The sequence below is a fragment of the Rhinopithecus bieti genome, unplaced genomic scaffold (assembly GCF_001698545.2).
Source record: "Rhinopithecus bieti isolate Rb0 unplaced genomic scaffold, ASM169854v2 scaffold_315, whole genome shotgun sequence".
Lineage (NCBI taxonomy): Eukaryota > Metazoa > Chordata > Mammalia > Primates > Cercopithecidae > Rhinopithecus > Rhinopithecus bieti.
In genome coordinates this window covers 1,098,965-1,113,242 of record NW_016803481.1, presented here as the reverse complement: position 1 = coordinate 1,113,242, position 14,278 = coordinate 1,098,965, and the positions used below count along the sequence as shown (strand labels likewise).

The 14,278-nt window shown below is 42.2% G+C and overlaps 1 protein-coding gene across 1 annotated transcript in view; it reads right to left on the bottom strand.

The window, feature by feature from the left end:
* Positions 1–14,278, bottom strand: part of INTS9 (integrator complex subunit 9) — a 123,452-nt gene that overhangs the window by 52,515 nt on the left and 56,659 nt on the right. Inside the window, exon 7 of the mRNA XM_017884571.1 lies at positions 13,357–13,443. Coding sequence (XP_017740060.1) covers positions 13,357–13,443 — 87 coding nt within the window. The remainder of the gene's footprint in view (positions 1–13,356; positions 13,444–14,278) is intronic.

Genomic DNA, 14,278 nt, shown 5'->3' with positions numbered 1-14,278 from the left:
GATATCTGTGGGTTTTTTTTTTTTTTTTGCTGCTGTCGTTTTTAGACAAGGTCTTGCTCTGTCACCCAGGCTGGAGTGCAGTGGCATAATCACAGCTCACTGCAGCCTCAACTTCCTAAGCTCAAGAGATCCTCCTGCCTCAGCTTCCAAAGTAGCTGGGACTACAGGTGTGTGCCACCATGCCTGGCTCAGTTTATTTTTTGTAGAGACGGGATTTTGCCACGTTGCCCATGCTGGACTCAAGCGATCTGCCTGCCGTGGCCTCCCAAAGTGCTGGGATTATGGGCATGACTAATATCTGTGTTTTATATTATAATAAAAAGGTTAATTTAAAAATCAGAAGAATTTATGTTAAAAAATATTACAGCAGGAATGAAACACGGATAGAAAACTTGGGAAATGAAGTTAAGGGAATTCTGCAGAGGAACAAACAAAAGAAAACAGATGGAAAACAGGAGAGAAAAATATTTACATGACAATCTAGGAAGTTCAGCATCTAATAGCAAGAGTTGCAGAAAGACAGAACACAGGAAAGGGGGGTAGAAAACTTTTCTTTTAAACCGGAATTAAAATTCTTAATTTTCTAAATTGGGAATTGGCAAACCTTTTCCATAAGTGGTTGCAGGTATTTTAAGCTTTGCAGATCACATACAGTCTTTGCAGATCACAACCATTCAGCTTAACCGCGTAACAGCATACACAATATGTAAATAAGCGTGGCTGTGTTCTGATAACGCTTTATAAAAACAGTGGTGGGCCAGATTTGGTCCAGAAACAGTGCTGGCCAACAGCTGCCACTCCTGTTCTAAATTGAAAGGGCCCATTAAGTACTCAGCACATGAATGAAACTGCTTTAGTAAGACCCATCATCATGAACTCAAGGAATAAAGATTCTACAAGCTATCATATGGCAATCAAGAGGTACAAACTAAAGATCTAGGCCCAAAAGAGCACCGGATATTTCAACAACACTCCTGGAAGCTAGAAGAAAATATAATAATGTTTTCAACATTGTAAGAGAAAATTATATCTAATGTAGATTTCTGTCAAATAGTTTGAGGGTTATTTCTACCAAATAGTTTTAGATGTGCAGATTCAGAAAATTTACTTCCCACACATTCTTTGTCAGGGAGTTACTGGAGGATGTGGCCTGAAAAATCAAGGAGTAAACAAGAAAATGGAAGACTCAGAAAACAGAGCTTCTAACAGAAGCAAAAGAAGTCTTTGGGATAATGGTGAGGAAAATCCTCAGCTGAAAGCCATGGCATTGGGCCCAAGACAGCTGACATCAGAGAGAGAAGGCTGGGGAGAGGACTTCTCAAGGAGATAAAAGTTGTCTGAATACCTACGGAGACTGAACATGATGGGTGGCAGGATATGCCACCCCAAAATATGCCACTTCAGCATAAAGGTTAGTTTGAGGTAAAGGCACCTGAGAAACAGCAGGTGCAGGAAGAGCTCTCCGACCTCCTCTTTTTCTTCCTGAAAGGAGATGAAATCCCCATATGGAAGATGTCCTCCCTACAGCAGGAGGAAAGTAACATTTTATCTGTAGGGAAAGGGAATGGAGTTTGAGAAAAACCTGTACCAGCAAACCTTGTTAAACCCTGATCTTCCCAGTCATTTCTCCACCCAACTGACTGCTCTGGCCCAAGTCCCCTTCCCTTGTCACATTTTCCCAATGTCCTGCTGTTTGTCCAACTCAGTGTCTGCGTTCAACTCTAACTGCTCCTTTGGGTCTTCATTCTCCTGTGCAGACTCCTACATATATGTAATTTAATCAAATGTGTATGCCTTTCTTCTGTTAACCTGTTTTATGTCAGTTTAATTCTTAGGCACAACTGGATACCCTAAGAGGGTAGAGGAGAAATTTGTAATCACTTACAAACATATTGAGGAGAGACAATTAGGGGAAGAGTATAGAGACAATAGGTACATAAAATAACTACATAAATAAGAAAACAAGGTAATTAACTCAAGGGAAAACAAAAAGTTGCGCAAGATAGAAAAATAATCCTAATAATCTTATATGGCCGGTGAATTGCATTTATACAGCCATAACAATGGAAACACTGAATTAAGATTTAACCAGAGCAGCACATAGATCAAATCGTTCCCAGGCTTTTTACCCTTGTTTCTTTAGCAACAAAGTATCAATGATCCATTGTCATTACCTTCTACATAAACAGATACATGAAGATTTTCTTATTCACTTATCTTAGGTACACATAGTGAACTGCTTTAGGTTTTGCAATATTTATTCTATACATATTTACTTAGCACTGACTGTGGTCTCAGGACGTAAGTCACATAAGGGGAATGACACGCACAATACAGGGCTTCTGTTCACACTGTGCTTAAGTCTAAGAAAAATTTAACAGAACAAGGCAACAAAAGGGATGCCAAAGGACTCGAGTCATCCTTGCCTACAGGCTTTCCCAGAAAGCCCTAAACAATATACTACAAATGCAAATCTCAAGATCATATCATCCCCCAACTTCAATGGTTCACCAATACATTGAGGATAAAATCCAAGGCTCTCAGAATGACTTCTTAAGGCCCTTCTTTATCTGGGCGCTGCTTTTGCCTATATTGTCTATACTGGGCTTTTTTAGTGCAAGGCCCTGCCTGCCTGCACCCAGCACCTATCTAAGTCCCTCTGTCTTCTACATTTTGAGTAGACAATACTTACTTGCTCTTGCTTAAAACCTAGACACATTTGTCACTTTCTCTCAGAACTTGTGACCCTAGTCCAGGCCAGGTGCACACTCACATGCTCTTCAGGAAGGCAGGCTGGCCCTGAGTCTGGTAGGAGTGCAGGGAAGTGGCACAGAAGCTCCCTTTGGACTGAGGCGACCTCAGGGTCTGCTGCTCCTGCATCTCTTAACCTCCACATCCCCGTACTCATGACTGCCTGCTTTGAGGAAGGAGATATTTCTCTCAGAGGCACTGGTAAATAAGGAAAAAAGAGAATTTACAACCAGACAAGTCTAGGTTTACATCCTGGAGTTAGCTGTTCACCTCCAAGCCTCAGTTTCCTCATCTATAAAATGGAGAGAATACTACCTTCCTTTGAGAGTTTCTCTGCAATGGGGAAATGATGTATAATATAATGCATGTGAAGTGTCTGGTGCAGAAGAGATGCTGAGTCAAAGTTTGTCTCCACTCCTGTTCCAACACAGCCCCAGGAGCATACGCATTTCTCTACAATACTGCAGTGGACTCCAACCCAGGGAGATTGACTCTGACTAGCAGCAACGATTCTGAACTTGAGAGGCCTCAAGGAAAAACTCAAGGTTCTACCCAGCTTTGACTCCTCCTTTAAGTTCTCAGGATCAGGCAGCCCTGGGGCTTGAATCTCCTGGGGCCGCCCTGCATAGAAAATGAAGACCTCTCACTTTGGGCCCGGTAGCAGCCAAAGAGTTTCTTGCCTTAAAAATGCCAGAGCTGGGAGGCTGTCATGGGAGTGGCTAGAGAGCAGGGACCGTGATGAATAATGATGAATAACACTTGCAACCCCAACCACATCTCTCCATTCAGCTGAATTTCTTTCACATTGTCCCCAGCTTTGCCAGGGCCCTGCAACAGTCACCTCTCTTAAAGGCTGACCAGAAAGTCACACACAAGGCCAGAACTATACCTGCTTTCTTTCTGTGATTTTCCTTACCCATTATTTGACAACCAGTACTGCCATTACCCAGAACACCATACCACGTGGGCTTTCCTTCCTGCTAGCTCTGTCTTCTCTTGATGGTCCTTCCCAGCAGTCTCCCCTTTCCATCTAGGACAACACCCTGTGAAAATCCAGCAGACTAAGAACTGGAACAGCCTAGCTAAAAAAGAGGCTTTGGTCACTTTAATGTTTTCATTGTATGCTGGAGATGAAACAGTCTTATATTCAGCTTATTGAGTACTAGCAGTGTTCTGACCGAACCCTTAGAAGGGAAAGTGGGAAGCATGAAGATGCAAAGCATCTACAACTTTTGTCCTCAACAGCCCAGAACTTATTTCTAGAGAAATTACTGGTGTTTCAAATAGGGACACAGTTTTCTTAAGTAAAACAAAAGGCTCCTGAAGATCCAGGTATATTTCAGCCTGAATCTTTCCCATCTTTTCTTTTACAGTAAATGGCATGGAAATCACAAACTTACGTTCTACAAAAACTGAAGAAAGCATGCTTATACAGAAATTTTCACTACACATGATTTGTGCTAATCAGATCCAGAGAAAACTGTAGTTAGAAGGAGAAGTCTTGTTAAATTCGCCTTTTGTTTTGTATTTTATTAATACCCACTGAAAAGAGTAACATGTATCTTTTTTATCCCATTGTATCATATGATTCACACAGCAATACTTTTTTCGTTTTTGTCTCCTCAGCACTGAGCACAGTGCCCAATATAAATGACACTCAAAAGAAAAAAAGTTCAGTTGCTATCCCAGGAAAGAAAAGAACCAGCAATGCAATTATCAACATGTCCCCTCTGAACTGCACCACATTTGGGTAGAGGTGAGCCCTATAACTGTGAGAGGTAGTGAAAAAAATCAGGGAGGAGCTCAGGGGTAACCCAGAAGAGGAAAGTCAAGCTATCCCCACTGCCTCTAGTTCAGTCTGACCTGCCCGGTTCAGGGTTTTGTGGCAGGCGCTTCTGCCATGGCTCCAAGTGACCCCCACCTACAGGATTCACCCCCTTGTGGAATCCTCTCCTAAGTGTGAGCTGGATCATGCTTCTAATATGACAAAGATGATGATGGGCTGTCACTTCAGTGGTTAGGTTACAGAAGACTAGGACTTCTATCTTGCTCACTCTCCTGCCTGCTTGGAATGGTCTCTTTTTCGTCATTCAAGCCCTACTCAATCTGCCCAGCCCAGCCTAAGTCTTGCCATTTAGCCTCTATTTTTTCTGCTTGACATGCTCCTTGAGTAGAGTGACTAAATCTTAAACTTTTTTGGGTATTTTTCTATAAACTTACCATAATACCAGGCATTTGGTAGTTAGCAGTCTGAAATTCTCTGAATTTCATATTTCTGCCCACAAAGTCCTTTTGCTGACATCCTCTTTTATTCTTTCTAGATAGTTACTTTGTTGTGCTTCCTCTATCTGCTAACACATCTTGTCTAACTTAGCTTTCCCAGAAACTCTCCTTATGCTTACTTGAGGTCCCAATTACGGAGAGGCATTTATAGAGCCATTTAAAGCCATTAGAATTATTGGCTGATTTTGGATAAGAAGGATAAGGAAACCCAGAGGGAACTAGTTCTGTGTTTTTCTGGCTTTCTAATTTATCAAAGTCAAGTTCTCAGAGTCTAAATGTTTCATAAGTACTTTCTAAAGGATTTCATTGTTTTGCTTTGTTCTTACCACACTTGAGTGCCTGATGAACTTCTTTCCCAGGGCTCTGACATGATGACAAAGCTCTGTGGCCTCTTCCTCCATCCTGCCAGCAAAAGCAGCACGCTTTTGTGATTTTATTAAATATTAAGACTTTTAAGTCCAGAAGGACCACTTGGAAGGTGGTAAGTAAAAAACTGGCTGGGCATTAAGTGTTTGTTGAATGAATGAATAAATGAATGAACAAAATTAATGTAAGGAGAGAATACAAAGAAGACAGGAATCAGGAAAGTTCCCCACCTGACTCTCATCACAGCAAAGAGCTTAACATGTCCATTGGGGCTGGGGTAGACTGGGTATGTTGGCAGAATAAGGACCCATATGGAGTTTGTGGAGCCTCAAAATGAAGTATGTTTCAATATTAACCATAAACTAGGTTATAACCCCGATGTTTATTTTAGATCAAATTATTGCTTAAAAAACAGCAATTGCTTAGGCTACCAAAGCATGACAGGAACAACTCTTGAGAGCAAGTCAACGATCTTTGCTCTAATCCTATGCTCATGGAAAAATTTCTTACCCATAATTTGAGGTCTTAAGTGGACTTCCTGGCTAGCACAGAGTGTCCTAGATAGAGGAGCCACTCTAGTTCTGGAGCCAGTCAGAGGTCTTACTTTAAATTGATTAATCGGGATTTTTGTTTGTCACTCTACATCCTGGGAGTCTGGTCAGCATGAATCAGTCCCTCAGAGGCTAATCAACTCCAAGTGAAATGAAATGGTGAAGTGACTGGAATCGCAAAGCCCAACCAGCTGTGATTACTCCGTCAAAGCACTGCTGCTCTCTGAGGGCCTGCCTTAAGGAGCCTCTCTCTGGACAACTTTCAGAACTCTAACACAAGTGGACTTAGAGATAATTTAATTCTTATTTTACAGAAAAGATTGAGTCTGAGAGTCTGAGTGACAGTGACAACTAACTACAGGTAACAGTGGAATTTGAAAACAGTTTTCCTTCTGTCCACTTGACTACCTTGCTTTCATCAGAAAGGCAGTGTCTGAAGGTAAATTAGGCTGTGGAAGACAGATGTGTTCTGGTTAACAAAAGCAGATTATGTAAGCCACTTATCTTATTAAAGGAGACAAGGACACTGGCATTTATTGAGCACCTACTGGGTGACTGGCATAATTTTAAGAACTTAGTCATATTATTCATTTAGTCCTTACAACAATCCTATTGAGTTGTTAATATTGCTCCTATTTTATGGAGGAAATAGAGCCTAGAAGAAATAAGTTGACACAGTTACCAAGAAACAGATCTGAAATTCAAATACCAGACTATTTGACCTCCAAGCACACACTTTTATCTTCTCTTCCTATCATAGAGTTAGTTGATAAATTCCTGTACGCATACCCAAGGGGTGTCAGAGCAGAGGAACTTCAACTTGAATATGCATGGTTTTAAGTCTTTTTTGTTTTGTTTTGTTTTGTTTTGAGATGGAATTTCACTCTTGTTGCCCAGGCTGGAGTGCAAATGGCACGATCTCGGCTCACCGCAACTTCCACCTCCCGGATTTAAGCGATTCTCCTGCCTCAGCCTCCCAAGTAGCTGGGACTATAGGTGTGACTAATTTTGTATTTTAACAGAGATGGGGTTTCACCATGTTGGTCACGCTGGTCTTGAACTCCTGACCTCAGGTGATCCACCAGCCTTGGCCCCCCAAAGTGCCGAGATTACAGGAATGAGCCATCATGCCTGGCTGGTTTTAAGTCTTCTGTAAGGAATGAAGCCACATTTCAAGTTTCAAGTATTAAAACTGCCATAAAATTCAGCCAAGAATATATCAATGCTTAATTGCTTAATGCTTGCATGAGGATGATGACAATATCTTGTAATGATTTATCCTTATTGTAACTGTAGATTTCTAATCTTATAAAAAATGTTAGCTTTATACAAAAGAAGTACTAGAGGTGGGGTTACTTTCTTAAGTGGAATATCTTTCTTTATATTTTTCCATTAAAAACCTAAACTTAAGTGAGTGTGGGAAAGTCAGAGACCCAAAATTATATTGTGAGGGATTCTCCTTTTCCTTCCCTTCAAAATTCATCTCTTTTTCAAGAGTAAACTGTAATGTCAAAGTTAGGAAGAAGGATGGCTAACTTCTTTGATATAAATCTCAAGGAGCACTGTCAACCGAGGCAGGAAGTTATACAGCTGCCAAAAAGTAGGAGTAATAGTTTTTTTTTTTGGTACATGTACTAATAATAAATCAAATGTTAATTCAAACTAACTTCAAATGATTTACGAGAATTTGTCAGATTCTTTTGACTGAGTTTGAAAATTTTTAATTTACTGTTTTCTTTAGTTGATAGTTTTATTAGTAATGCAAGCTACTAAGATGTATTAATTCTAGGCGCTTGACAAGATCTGCTTTGAGTCTGCCTATATATAGTATAAGTCAAAAATTGGGGGCTCAAGTCTCAAATCGAGTACCTTTCAAAGTACCTCTCAAAGAGGTACTTTGCTCAGATCATACGGGATTTTATTCTAATATAGGAGCCAACATTTCTAAAAAGATTTTTTAAAAGTCACATTTACAACATCTAGACTTTGAGCTTCTCAGGAAGGCTTGGCAACTGTGGGCTCACATTCCTATAAGGCCATGATCTGCGGGAGTTGCGAGTCAGCTGCCCCTACAGAGGGGTGTGGTCACTGGTCCACATTTTCCACCAGCCCATCTCACTCCTGTGTGTACCTTCCTCAGCCCTGTAGGCATGTGGACCTGTGATCCCTACTTTGGAAGACCTGGACAGGCAAAGCGCAAGAATGAAGAAAATAAGAAGAAAAAAAAAAGAATGAAAACATAAAGAGAAGATACAGCCTACATAATGGGAAAAATTTTGGTGAACTAGATAGCAAAAAATAGCATTTGTCAATGTAGCATGCCACAGTAGTCTGGGACGCTAGATATTAACTAGCTTGTTATAGAGAGAAATCTAAAGGTGATGTAAATCCCTTAGCACAAACATTGTCCAAATGCAGCACTTTTAGTACTCTGGTCCAAGATTAAATTCTAGGTGAATATTTCAAAATAACTCTTTCGCTTGATGCCAATTAAAGAATAAATAGCTCTTATGGCCAAGCACAGTGGCTCATGCCTATAATCCCAGCACTTTGGCAGGCTGAGGTGGGCAGATCACTTGAGTTTGAGACCAACCTGGCCAACACGGTGAAACCCAAAAAATACAAAAATCAGCGAGCATGGAGGTGTGCACCTTTAGTCCCAGTTACTCAGCAAATTGATGCGGGATAATCGCTTGAACCCCGGGAGGTGGAGGCTGCAGTGAGCCGACACTGCACCACTGTACTCCAGTCTGGGTGACAGAGACTCTGTCTCAAAAAATTAAAAAAAAAAATAGCTCTTCAAATTCTTCTACCACTTCTAATATTTCTGCTGAGTTTCAGAGAAAAACAGAACACAGCTATGGAGTGTCTCTTTCACACCTCAGTATATTTTCCCATAATTAGACTCTTCCCTTTCTCTACCAATAACTATGGCTCATCTCATGCTCTCATGCTCAAAAATCAAAACACAATCCTTGGCCAGGGTGAGAATCAAAGATGGCCTTCTCCAAAAATGCAAGTTACTACTCTCCTTGCTCCTCTACCAAGTTAGTCTCAACAGTTTCTGATTTTTGCCTACAGTTCAACTAGCAGCTTCTTTCAAAAGGGAGATTTCCATTCTATTATAAAGATACATGCAAGTGTATGTTCATTGCAGCCCTATTCACAATAGCAAAGACATGGAATCAACCAAAATAGCCATCAACGATAGATTGGATAAAAAAAAAGTGGTACCTATATACCACGGAATACTATGCAGCCATAAGAAGGAATGAGATCATGTGTGTTGCAGGGACACAGATGGAGCTGAAGCCATTATCCTCAGCAAACTGAGGAACAGAAAACCAAACACTGCATGTTCTCACTTTTAAGTGGGAGCTAAACAATGAGAACACATGGCCACAGGCAGGGGAACAACACACATTGGGGCCTCTCAAGGAGTGTGGAGAGGGGAGGGAGAGCATTAGGATAAACAGCTACCTAGGTGATTGGTTGACAGGTGCAGCAAACCACCATGGCACATGTTTATCTCTGTTAACAAACCTGCATGTCCTACACGCATATCCCAGAACTTAAAATAAAAAAATGTTTAAAAAGGGAGATTTCTTGTGCATCTTAGGAAATACCTTTCAGGCCCCTCCCTAGCCTTCTCCTCCTTTAGCCTCACCCACAGTCTCCCTAATGTAGGTGGCACTTCTTTTGTGTGGCCAAATGGGAGGCAAAGAAAAAACGGCCGAGGATTTTGCCCAAGGTCACAAGAGAAAAGGTGAAGTAAGGATTTGGGGCTTCCTAAGACTTTGCCCAAGATTTGGGAGTCAGGAAATACCGCCATTTTTTTTTTTTTTAGACAGAGTCCTCGCTCTGTCCCCCAGGCTGGAGTGCAGTGGCGTGATCTCAGCTTACTGCAACCTCTGCCTCGCAGGTGCAAGCAATTCTCCTGCCTCAGCATTCTGAGTAGCTGGGACTACAGGTGTCCGCCACCATGCCTGGCTAATTTTTTTTGTATTTTTGGTAGAGACAGGGTTTTACCATAGTGGCCTGGGTGGTCTTGGAACTCCTGACCTCAAGTGATCTGCCCGCATCGGTCTCCCAAAATGCTGGGATTAAAGGCCTGAGCCACTGCACCTAGCCAAGAAATACTGACTTTTGAACACTATTTGTGGTGTGCCAAAATTATTTGCAGCAAAACACTACAAATGGTTTATATTTAAGAGGAAGAAGGGAAGTCAGAGCAGGCATTTTCCATGGGAACGAAAACAAAGTCCTGAGGTTTCTGAGAGGGAGATGTAGGGAACTGGGGTCCTGTCCAGTCCAGTGGGCAAACGGGAGATGAAAAGAAAAGAAGGGAGGTTATCAGAACCGAGGAAAAGAGAAAAGGGAGCTGGGAACAAGAATGCGGTACTGCACCAGGGCAGTCAGATCAAGGAGGCCATTCACATACACACCGAAGACTTATATATGCACATGTCCAGAAAATGTTTCCTAATGTGAAGCCACGCCCACACCATACATCCCCAAACAAGGAAACGGACATTCAGAAGATTCTTAAAACACAGCAGAAAATGTGCACAGATAAGCCTACTTCCTCATCCTGACACGAGAAGCGGTTCACATGCATGTGAGAAGAGGCATGTGTGTGTGCACAAGAGGTGGCCTAGCAAATGGGTTAGGAGCATGGACCTTGCAGCCAGGCTAGCTGGCTGGCTGGGTTTGAATCCAAATCCTGCCACTCACTAGCTGTGCGACCTTGGACAAGTTACTTAATCTCTCTGTGCCAGTTTTCTCTCCTGTAAAAAAGTAATAACACTGGCTGGGTGTGGTGGCTCACGTCTGTAATCCCAACACTTTGTGAGGCTGAGGTGGGCAGATCACGAGGTCACGAGTTTGAGACCAGCCTGGCCAATATGGTGAAACCCCATCTCTACTAAAAATACAAAAATTAGCTGGGTGTGGTGGCACGCACCTGTAGTCCCAACTACTCAGGAGGCTGAGGCAGAAGAATCGCTTGAACCTTGGGAGGCAGGGGTTGCAGTGAGCGGAGATCGCACCACTGCACTCCAGCCTGGGAGACAGCGAAACTCCATCTCGGGGGGAAAAAAAAAGTAGTAACATCTCTACTTACCTACCTATTTATTAAAGGAATAAATAAATTAAATAACACATTTACAAGAGTGCCTGGCACACAACAAGTGTTACATAAGTAAAATAAATAACATGTGTACAAAGAGATGCACGGAGGAGACTCATGCTCAAGCTCCGAAATAGTCACTATAGAAAAAGTATATTCCTCTAGCTACATATTTATATTCTAATCGAAAGAAGATCTGCAAAAACTAAGACATTCTAATGTTGAAATAAGCAGATGACTACAAATCGCTGATCTAGAGGGAAAGAGAAACCAGTGCCAACTGGAAAAAAGTGGACTTGGGTAGGAGCATATGGAATATAAACTGCCTAAGAAATTATAAGACTATGCCGGGTGCAGTGACTCACACCTGTAATCCCAGCACTTTGGGAAGCCGAAGTGGGTGGATTGCGAGGCCAAGAGATCAAGACCATCCCGGCCAACATGGTGAAACCCCATCTCAACTAAAATTACGAAAATTAGTTGGGCATGGTGGCATGCACGTGTAGTCCCAGCTACTTGGGAGCCTGAGGCAGGAGAATCGCTTGAACCCTGGAGGCAGAGGTTGCAGTGAGCCAAGACTGCATGCAACAGTGCACTCCAGCCTGGGCGACAGAGTGAGACTCCGTCTCAAAAAAAAAGAAAAAAAAAAAGAAAAGAAAAGAAAAGAAGAAATCAAAAGACTAGTTTTTACTCCAGACTTGATGCCACCATCAGAAGGTGGGGCTGCTGCAGGGCCTGGAGGTGAAGACAGAATTGCTATGGTTAGAGAAAGCCCAGTGTGTTAACCCATAGTACCCATAGGGGTACTCTGTTGCCAATTTAAATAAGAGAGCATGGAAGTGGAATTAAGCTGCTGCTTCTACCATATTTCTCCTTACTTCATCTCTTACAGCCTAGTTTCTGGACCTAGCACTCTATGGCAACTCGCCTCTTTGGAATTGTTAAGGACTCCCCATTCCTATAGCCAAGGGCCTCATCTCCATTTTACTTGATATTCCTGCAGCATCTGAGACCAACAACAACCTGTATTTTCTGAAACTTCCTTGTCCCTTGGTTTCCACTCAGCTCTCCTCTTACCTTCTTAATTACTTACAGCCTCTTTTACAACTCTTACCAGTTCTTTTTAATTCTATCTCAGAAATTCCTTTGAAGTTAGACTTCAGCTTCATGCTCACAGATACTGCCTTAGTTCAAGGCTTTGTCATCTCCCCTGGATTTCAGCAGTCACACTGCTAGTCCTCCCGCCTATCTCTGCATTCCCGTCCATCGTTTATGCTACTTCCAGAGTTACCTTCCCCAAAATAAATGTGGTCATCTGCCTCCTTATAAACCTTTGCTGGCCGACTTCACACTTTCAACAATATAAAACTCAAGTTTCACATATGAGAATCTTCATTCTCTTGCTCCAACTCACCCCTTTACTTGCACCTCTCACCTCTCTACTCCCCTTAATCCACACTGAACATCTCACTGTTCCCTGAATATACTATGTCCCATGACACCGTGCCTGGGCTTCTCTTCTCCACCTCTGCGACAGGGACAAGTCCATTTCTTCTTCCAAGACCCACCTTAACTGTCATCTCCTAAGGAATGTCCTTCTCAGCCTCCCTAAGCAGGGTTCTTCAGTTTCTGAGTGCCTACAGCACTGTGGGCAAACATCTTTTTTTTTTTTTTTTTTTGAGATGGAGTTTCACTCTTGCTGCCCAGGCTGCAGTGCAATGGCACAATCTCGACTCACTGAAACCTCTGCCTTCCGGGTTCAAGCAATTCTCCTGCCTCAGCCTTCCGAGTAGCTGTGATTACAGGCATGCGCTACCACCCGGCTAATATTTTTGTATTTTTCATAGAGACGGGGTTTCTCCATGTTGGTCAGGCTGGTCTCAAACTCCCAAACTCATGTGATCTGCCCATCTCGGCCTCCCAAAGTGCTGGGATTACAGGCGTGAGCCACCGCGCCTAGCTGGCAAACATCTTTTCTAAGACATGCCATGCAAACTGTAACTGACTTGAGTTATCTGATTTTCCATTAAGCTTTCAGCACCTCATGGACAGAGCCAATCGTTCCTAAAAACTCCAGTACCCAGCATAGCACCTTGCACATAGTTGGCTCTCAAAAAACATTGGTTGAATCAAATGTAACCCTTTCGCGTATTAGGAAAAAGAGAACCTTTAATATAACCAAATCATTGTTTAAGCATAGAAGAAGAAATCAAATGAGATTGCTTTGCAAAGCACCTGGCGCTATAGTCTCTGGGAAGAGAATGGTCTGTTCCTCACCTCTGAATGTCCTTATTCTTCCACAAGGAGGCAGACTGAGCCTTTGGCACTCTTTCAATGAAATTCACCAGCTCTTCCATGAGAAGCCTGAGTTTAAACAAAAAAAGTGAGGAACACCCATTAAAAAATTAGAGAAACACCCTACTCTAACAGTTGGCCAGGAGAAATGACTTGCCCACCTCTTCCTACACCATCTCATCATCATCTTCCTCTCTGCTGCACATAAACTTGATCACCAGTTGATACAAAGTTACACAAAATCCTCACTTTCTTATTGCATTTCTGTGCTGAAAATTCTGAACTTAAATAATTTAATTCACCTTTAAAACAAGCCGGGCCCGTTTCTTGTCTCTAAACATAGAAATACACAAGCCCGTTTTAACTCTCACTCTAAGATCTCTACCTTTATGTTACTAAAAATACATAGGGAGAAGTTAAATGACTGTCAAGTATCTAATTTTGGTGACACAGCAGGGAGTGGGCAGGATTTTTTTTTTTTTATATGACAATATTAAATGAACTTCTTTTTTTTTGAGACTGAGTTTCACTCTTGTTGCCTAGGCTGGAGTGCAATGGCACAATCTCAGCTCATTGCAACCTCCACCTCCTGGGTTCAAGTGATTCTCCTGCCTCAGCCACACGAGTAGCTGGGATTACAGGCACCTGCCACCACATAGAGCTAATTTTTTGTATTTTTAGTAGAGACGGGGTTTCACTGTGTTGGCCAGGTTGGTCTCGAACTCCTGACCACAGGCGAATCCACCTGCCTCGGCCTCCCAAAGTGCTGGGATTACAGGCGTGAGCCACCGCGGCTGGCCTAAATGAACATTTTAAATGGATAAAATAAGTTTTCTTGACATGTTTTAGGAATGAGCAAAATTCCATCTGGAAGAATACTCCAAGGAAAAATGGAGTAGGCTGC